The following is a 9230-nucleotide window of genomic DNA, read 5'->3' as shown; positions in this document are numbered from 1 at the left end:
AACACGAAAAGGGTTAAAAAGCGGTCTATGTGATTGTCTATGTGTGCCCGTCCTTTGTTACGCTAGTTCGCCGCGTTAGCAGTTCGCCTTGGGTTGATGTGTAAAGAAATCCTACGAAACCTTAATATTTGGTTTTCTCATAATCTATAATTAATATATGGAAATATTTTTCGTAATTTCGATGCCTTTAGTACTTTTGTAGCTATAAAGCTCAGTTTCATTTTCATATCCCAAGAATATTTTTTATATTATTATTTGAAATGGATGTTTATATATTACTTTAGCTATACTACTTCTGTTTATAGCATAATCCTTCCTTTAATGATTACAGGAAGAACGCTACTATGTCCATCAAATGAACTTTTATTTGTCAATAGGCCTAGTGAACCAAAAAGTAATAGCCTGGTCTTCGTTTCCGTAATGCAGAGACATTAACGGTTCATAGTGAGCCGAAAGTTAAATGGTGGAAATCTGGGCCGCGTTCAGCAGAGCTCAGCGCTGATAGCTGTGTCCTACAGAATGAGATTTGGTTTTTGAATTTTGACGTCACGCTGTGACGGTGCTCAGTGCTGAGCCAGCTCGGTCACCAAAGAAAATAGTCGGGTTTTTGGATAACGTGACGTAAAACGCGTAGTTCTCAGCTTGGCGAAAAGAACCTGGAGGAATTATTACAAATAGCTCTTGCTGATTCTGATAGGACTATACCTATTTAATTGGCGTGAAACCAGTTGATCACGCGAGAATTTTAAGAGACACGTTAGTCTTTCTAATTTTAATTATAAAAAGTTGTTCTTATCTATCTCTATTAATATGTTATCATACAGTTTTTGTTAAGCTTTGGTACTTTGCACGCTTTTTTGCGCTATAGTCATTTTTAAAACACCGATGACCGGAGAAAAGCGTTCAGTAAAGCCATGACGACAGAGCTCTCCGGTAAACGTTTTCCAAAATCCGCTGTCTTTTTTGGTGAGCTCTGCTGAACGCAGCCCAGATCAGTGAAAGGTTTGATCGTAATAGGATTGTAGCTTCGTGCGCATTTACTTTCAGTGCGTGTAGCCACAAATAAGCTTTGGGTTTATGTAACGTTAAAAGTCATGTTGACAAACTAAGAAAATCGTTGAGGTGAAACGTGAGGGTAGTGTTTACACGGCAACCGTGTTGTGAATATGAGGAGTAGAAACTTTTCCGTTTTTTCCCCATCAGATGATTTTAATGCGTATAAGTATATCCTTATTGGATGTAAAATGTCGCCTGATTTACAGTTTATACGCTATGCTTTGTATACTGCTTTAATATTTCATAAATTTTAACGTCAGTATTTGTTCTTAAAAAAGAAACATTTTCATATCTGGGTAAATAAGTTTGTAAGTAGTCCTTCTCTTGACTCGGAGAGGTAATATTTTGGTTTTCCCAACTTGTTTTGATATAAACTAGTGGTTGTGGGTTATAATAGAACGTTATCAGGTATATTAGAGAGTTCAATCTGTCTTAAACTTTGACATTCGTCTCAAGACTATGTTTCAAACATAAACAAACAATTCTTCTACGCTTTCAAAAAATATAAAGATGCACAGTGTAAATTATGTTTTATTCATCCACAAATATTATCCAAAAATATCCATCCTTTTATTTTCATTTTTCAAAGTGATTTTTTCATTGTTACTTTCTAAAGTGGTAACTTCATCGTTTTGTGACGCCTTGTCGCCATTTTCTGATCTGACATCGTTATTTGCTTTCGTGAAGGCCGGAATTGAGAGTGGTCCTGATTTTGAATGTCCTTCCTGACTTTGAGAGAAAAATAATGAAGTCAAGAGCTTTTATTAGTTAAAAACAGATCCCAAACAAAATAAAATACCTGTTCAGAGGAGCACTGTTTTTCAATCGCATTTAAATGTGAATGGTCAACGTGAAAGTCTTCATTATTTTCGAACGTGTTTTCAGTTGTGATCTTTGCAACCGCACCCCTCAACTGTGATTCATTTTGAGGTTTTGAAACTGATGATGACACAACACGACAATAAGGCGTTCTAGCAATTCTAAGTCTATTATTAGAATTGTCACGATTACAGTCTCCTGCAAAGTGACCCCAGCTCCCACAATTAAAACATTGAACTCTTTTGGAGTATGTTGACGAAGATAAACCTTGGGTTTCATTCTGTTTTACCGTACTTTTCTTTGAAGAGTTTCGTTAGTTGTATTTCGCTTAGTGCTAAGGATTTAGTCAGTACAAATCTATTTCTACTAAATTAAATTTTTGCCCCAAAACAGCATAGGGTGATTGATCCTAACGTAACTAAAGCTTCATCAGTTGAAACTAACATTTTGTGCCCGCACAACACCTTCGTTTCCAACTCCAGGTCCACTAAAGTAATGCCTATACAATGGCTCACATCTTCCACCCTTTTTGATGTTGTCAGTCAATCGTTGAAACGACAGTTCATTCATCTCTTTCCCAACTTATAAAGGTAATCTTGACAAATGCCTGTCTCCCCGAATAAGACAATCGCAAACAACTTTCCCCTGGCCTAATTGTAATTTCAATAAATAAGGCGGTGTTTCGGTTCTATAAGAAATAAACATAAGATGAAACGCAACATTTATTGAAGCGATATAATTCCCTGAAAACGAGCCAAATAAAAATAAACGATTATTAAATTAAATTGGTTTTATAAACCATAAAAAACCTCATCATTCGAGCCATATTCCGGCCACGGTGTTTATCCAAAGTGCGAGATATATAATTCCACTGAAAGTAAGGCGGATGTTTTTTTCTATAAACAAAAAATATAACGCGAAAAAGTTACATCGACGTAATGGAAGCGATACCTTTTCAAGGAAAAATAAGCGAAAAAAACCAAGAAAAAAATAACCGTTTCAAAAACGTCAGCATTAGAGCTATGTTCCTGTTAAAGTGTTCCTTGTTATTATCTATTATATTTGTAACTTATTTATTACTAGGGGTATTAAAGCTCTTGTCAAACTAATAATCATTTTTATATTTATTCACCCTATTAACATTGAATCCAGAAGAAATCCATAACAAAGCCTTCAATCTTGACGTCAAGATGTCCTCATTAACTGTTGATACAGGTGGAATTTGCCTTCATATGGACACACAATTACCGCTCGAACAACATTGTAAGTGATGGACATATTTGTAGACGTTAGTTCAGTTTCTCCATTCCTTGAATTATTTTTAACCATCATCTTAATGTGAACTAAACATCTCTCGCCGTTAAAGATAAGGGTTTAGATATTTTATGACGTGGTTTGTTAAAGATCTTTTCTAAACAAATCACTTCAATGATTGTTACAATTCAAATTAAGACTATTTCATACCTTTTTTTAATTGGTTTAGTTGCCAAATTCGCAAGCACCCTTTATAATGATGGTCATCTTACATATGCCAACGTCTATTAGCAGTGGTTGATTAACTACACCTGTTCCGACCGTTTAAGCGATAAATGTTTGTTGGTTAGCGTCCGAAAGACGGCGTTTTAAAATATTTCATAATTGATGTGAAGCACAAGTAAAATAAACCTAATTCGAACCATTAAAAAACCCACATGCCTATGGGGGAAATAAGGTCCTGGGAAAACGCACATGGGAAAAAAAAATAAATGACTTCGAACGCTACACTTATTTTGATTGACTAAACGATAAAACTTTCTTAGCTAGGCCCAAAAGAAGGCAATAATCATGTCGCGTAGTTCATAGAAAGATGCATTTGCTCCTAGTTCAAAAACTGTTGCACAAGTATATTAGCGCCATAAGATCCAAATTGCAAAACCTAAGACTCCAATCCCGCGAAATATTAGTTTCTGGGCGTGAATTTGAGCTCAACAACGATGGAAGGGCTCATTGTGGAAGGGAAGCAGTCGGGGTTGATCTCATGGCCCCCGTGATACCAATGCAGGCTAGCCTTTGAAGCTTGCGCAGGTCAACCTGCACCGTTCTGAGCCGTCATAGGTCTAATGATCCCAGTATAGAGCCAGTGTAAGGTCTTGTGGTTGAGGCCCCAAGTCTGGCCGACAGAGCTCCTGGTCCTCCTGAAAAGCATTTTGGCCTTCTTGATGTACCGATCAAGATGCGGCTTCCATGTAAGTCTGCAATCAAAAGTCACCCCCAGGAAATTTCACCTCGGAGGACTTTGTCAGGACCTGGCCAAAAAAGTGATATCATTGAACAGTTCCTTAGTATTCTTCCTCGTAAAAGGAAAAAGGACAGTTTTGTCTGGATAAACAGCGAGGGTGACCACCTGGCACCATTGCTCCACGTTAGAGAGAGCAGAGCTCATAAGCGTGGCGATAGTAGCCGGGAACTTTCCGGTAAAAACTATCGCCACATGGTCCACATACCCGAAGCAGCGGCAGCCCCCAATACCTCCGAGCCTCCCCAAGAGCTCGTCTACCACAAGGCACCACAACAGGGGGGAAAGAACCCCACCCTGAGGGCAGCCCCTGCTCGTGGTCACCCCCAGAGATTCCTCAAGGAAGGTAAGCATGGACTTGATCCAACGGCCAAGAGTAATAACCGAGCTGGACACCTTATCAAAGGCCCCTTCAATATCGAGGAAGACGGCCCGTGAGATTTCCTGAAACTCGAATGCCCTATCCAGGCAATTCGTGAGGCCGTGAAGGACCCTCTCTATGGATTTGCCTATTTGATAGGCAAATTGTGAAGAAGAGAGATTAGTTACCGAGAGTACCTCTCCTCTAATGTACCTGTCCACCATCTTCTCCAAAATTTTGAGGAAGAAGGAGGTCAGGCATATTTGTCTAAATGCCTTCGCCTCGAGATAGGAGACTTTCCCGGGATTGTGAATAAAGATGACCCTAGAGCGCTTCTAGTCACGACGAATGTGACCGAGATCCTCCCCCACCAGGATCACTAGAACACTCATCGTCTGGACCCCGAAGGGTCGCATCCGATTCTTCCAGTAGGGTGGACTCGTCCATGGAAGATAACTCTTCCGAATGAGCCCCTCCATCCCCCTCTGTACCTAATGCGACACCAATGAGCTCTAGAGCAAGATCTCTCAGCTCGCTGGTCCCCTCCACTGCCGTAGACTCAGCTGCAGCGTTGGCGTTGTTTCGGTGGGCTGCAGGATCTTGAAAGTACCCTTAAACACTCCAGTAAAGCCCACAAGACCAGCGTTCTTAATGGCATCCAAAGAGGAACCATCAATGAACAGTACCCAGTACCGTACGGCACGATCCACGTACGTCCGGATACACCTCCAACGTTCAGTGGCAAAGCCACTGTTGAGGACCTTCAGGCGCCGGAACAGCACCGTTGATTCCTTTGTGATATGGTCCCTGGTTCGGAACATCAGCTTAAACCTTCGCCAACATTATTAATACAGGCCGGAGAGAGCTATCTCGGGGAAGGGGTAAAGGCGTATATGGGCACCACGCATAGATGGCGCTTTTCAGAACCTCAAATCTCTAAATTACCCGCGAATTTTTAAACCCAGCAAAACTTTGAGATTGAGGGTTTAGCTTAGAAAATTAAATATCACGAATTATTAGAATCTCAGGGAACTGTTTGTACTTCTAAATTTAAAATTACGTTTTTTTATCACATAGGAATGTTACAACATGAAATATTTTATCACATTTTAAAACTAAGAATAGAACAGTCACATATTAAAAATAGAAATAAAATAGCGTCACGTTTTAAAAATACGACTAAAATAGTATCACATTATAATAACGTAAATAAAATAGTGCCACATTTAAAAACGTAAATAAAATAGTGCCACATTTAAAAAACGTAAATAAAATAGTGCCACATTTTAAAAACATAAATTAGTGCCACATTTTAAAAACAAAAATAAAATATTGCCACATTTTTAAAATAAGAATAGAATATTGCCACATTTTAAAAATAGGAATAAAATATTGCCACATTTAAAAATAGGTATATAATTGTTTTAATGTGGCACTATATTATTCGTAGTTTTAATGTGGTAATATATTATTCCTAGTTTTAAAATGTTTTACAACAATCTGAATCAGTTTTGTTTGAATTAAGTAAAAAAAATAATATTCTCTTGTAACATTCCTATTTTTAAAATGAGATAAAATAATAAACCTTCTAGATTACGTTTTTTTATCACATAGGAATGTTACAACATGAAATATTTTATCACATTTTAAAACTAAGAATAGAACAGTCACATATTAAAAATAGAAATAAAATAGCGTCACGTTTTAAAAATACGACTAAAATAGTATCACATTATAATAACGTAAATAAAATTCAGTTGGAATTAACTCTAATCAAGAAAACCTTAATCGACCTCCATAAAAAGTTGAGACATCTGCGCGCTGAGTGCCAAGATTTGGAGGACCTCCTCTTCAAGTTTGTGGATTACCCTACGACAATCTTTTTGCTTGACGTGAGTGAACAAGACTTCAATTGTGAGTTTCGTAGTTGTAAGAAAAAACTAACTGACAAGTTCCAACGTTTAAATGCCACCCATATCGAAGAAAATACTACTAAGGAATTATCTCAGAACACCGACAACGTTATTAACCTTTCCGCGAATCCACTAAGTGATACTGAAATTAGGCTACTAGCAAAAGGCCTAAAATTCACTCCATACAATCAAAACACCGGTTTCCTAGATATTCTAGCAAAAACCGAAGATTTTTTGTTACAACAAACTGACCTCGAGGACTGTACTAATCAAGACATTCGTAGTTTAGTGAAGAACAGTTTCGACAAACCCAGTTTCAATAAAACTTTTGACAACTTGACTTCTAATGAAAAAATCGCGCTTAAAAATCTGAAAAACAACCCTAGCATCAAAATCGTTAACGCAGATAAGGGTGGCAAAGTTGTTATTCTTGATAGTTTAGTTTATGACGAGAAGATCTTAAATGTTCTTGAAAATAGTGGGGATTACGATACTATAATTGGTGATTGTTCTCAAAAAATTGATAAACTGGTACGGGCAAAAATTACCGAATGTATTAAAAACAAAGAGTTAGATAAAAGAACGTATTTTAGATTTGTAGCTAGCAACCTTAAACCGCCACATGTTTATGGTTTGCCTAAAGTCCACAAAGAAGGGTGTCCATTAAGGTTAATTGTCTCCAGTATTGATGGCCCCACCTACTATTTAGCTAAAAATCTCGTACCAATAATCTCCCCACTGATAAATAATACCGAACGAAGTCTAAAAAACTCGTATGACTTTGTAGAGAAAGTTAAAAAGATCCAAGTTAATAGTACTGATATTATCCTTAGCCTAGATGTAATAAACTTATACACTAGAGTACCTATTGAAGGTGTTCTAGATGTTTTAAGATGTAAATTAGTAAAGGACCCCATTTTAAAAAACAGAACAGACTTAACCATTGATTCAATCGTAGAACTCAGCCGAATTTGTGTAGAAAACACATATTTTAGCTTTAAAGATCAATTTTTTGTACAAACAAAGGGTTTAGCGATGGGTAATCCACTTTCGAGTGTCTTAGCTAATTTATATATGGAGTTTATTGAAGAAAAACTATTTAGTCATAAAAGAATGGCAAGAAATATAAAATTTTGGGTAAGGTTCGTCGATGACATTTTTGTCATTTTAAAAAATGTAAGAAACAATACAAATTTGTTATTGGATTTAGTGAATAGTTTAGATAATTCTATTAAATTTACAATCGAATTAGAAAATAATGGCAGTCTACCCTTTCTAGACATAATGACCAAAAGATTAAATAATGACAATAGTTTAAAATGTACTCTTTTTCAAAAACCCACTCACTGTAAAAAATTTCTAGATTATAACTCCTGCCATAGCCAAATTGTAAAGTTAGGTATAGTAAAAAGCTTAAAACACCGCATAGAAAATATCTCCGACGAACCTGAGACTGATAAAGCCATCGTTAAAAATCAGTTAATTAATAGTAATTACCCAAATGGTTTAATTGATTCGATTTTTAAAAATAATATTGTTAATAACGACTACAACAGACCTAGAGACTCTCAACCATGCTTAGCGCTTCCGTATATTAGGGGAATTAGTGAAAAATTAGGTAGATTATTAAAAAATAAATTCAACATTAAATTATTAAATATAGGTGGACAAAATTTAAACAATCACTTAGTTAAAAATAGGCCTAAAAGAGATATTAACCTATTGGATAATCGCTGCGTTGTTTACCAAGTAAAATGTGAAACATGCGGCGAAACGTATGTTGGTGAAACACAACAAACGTTAAAAAATAGGTTCTCAGGGCATAAGCAATGCATTAAAAATTTTGATAAAGAAAACGGCATAGCGGTTCATGTTTGGGAGTCGAAAGGTCACGTAATGGATTTTAAATATCCAGAAGTTTTATATCGGGAAAAAAATTGGCGAAAAAGAAAATTCATTGAAGGTATATTTATTAAAAAATCAGGGATATTAAATTTAAATCAAGGCTGTGCTGAAGCAAAATATTGGGGAGTCATAGACGACAGGCATCTTGTTCAAAAGAGGGCGTGATATGATTTTTTAAAAAACCGAGGTTACCTCGTGTGTGTCACGCGTTTTAGATTTTAGTATGACTGATGAAGGCTCTCGAGCCGAAAGCTCTCATCTCAAGTGTATTTTCATTAGGCAATTTACACCTAATAAAGTACTTGTATTTTATTGCCATAAGTCCTCTCTTCTTTTTAACAAAATTTAATTAGTAAATAAAATAGTGCCACATTTAAAAACGTAAATAAAATAGTGCCACATTTAAAAAACGTAAATAAAATAGTGCCACATTTTAAAAACATAAATTAGTGCCACATTTTAAAAACAAAAATAAAATATTGCCACATTTTTAAAATAAGAATAGAATATTGCCACATTTTAAAAATAGGAATAAAATATTGCCACATTTAAAAATAGGTATATAATTGTTTTACTGTGGCACTATATTATTCGTAGTTTTAATGTGGTAATATATTATTCGTAGTTTTAATGTGGTAATATATTATTCCTAGTTTTAAAATGTTTTACAACAATCTGAATCAGTTTTGTTTGAATTATGTAAAAAAAATAATATTCTCTTGTAACATTCCTATTTTTAAAATGAGATAAAATAATAAACCTTCTAGAAAAATAACACGAATAAAAACGTTTTTTCATTCTTAAATTCCTTATTTCCCTAATATTCTGGTAATTCTTGATGTTCTATTATCTGAGCTCATGCCTCAGCCCCTTATAGGGGGATTGACCGTCGCCTAGAATA

The 9230-nt window shown here is 35.8% G+C and overlaps 1 protein-coding gene across 1 annotated transcript; it reads left to right on the top strand.

Moving 5' to 3' along the window:
• Positions 1 to 5311: 5311 nt before the first annotated feature.
• Positions 5312 to 8684, top strand: LOC149631022 (uncharacterized). Its single transcript, XM_089851217.1, has 2 exons — positions 5312 to 5392; positions 6269 to 8684. Exons 1-2 carry the CDS (start codon positions 5312 to 5314, stop codon positions 8492 to 8494), a joined length of 2307 nt encoding a protein of 768 aa, XP_089707343.1. The 3' UTR covers positions 8495 to 8684.
• Positions 8685 to 9230: the final 546 nt, after the last annotated feature.

The sequence above is a fragment of the Phalangium opilio genome, unplaced genomic scaffold (assembly GCF_054372755.1).
Source record: "Phalangium opilio isolate 3A_F unplaced genomic scaffold, DU_Popi_V2 ptg000101l_1, whole genome shotgun sequence".
Lineage (NCBI taxonomy): Eukaryota > Metazoa > Arthropoda > Arachnida > Opiliones > Phalangiidae > Phalangium > Phalangium opilio.
The sequence above is the reverse complement of the archived record's forward strand: the minus strand, read 5'-3'. Positions and strand labels throughout refer to the sequence as shown.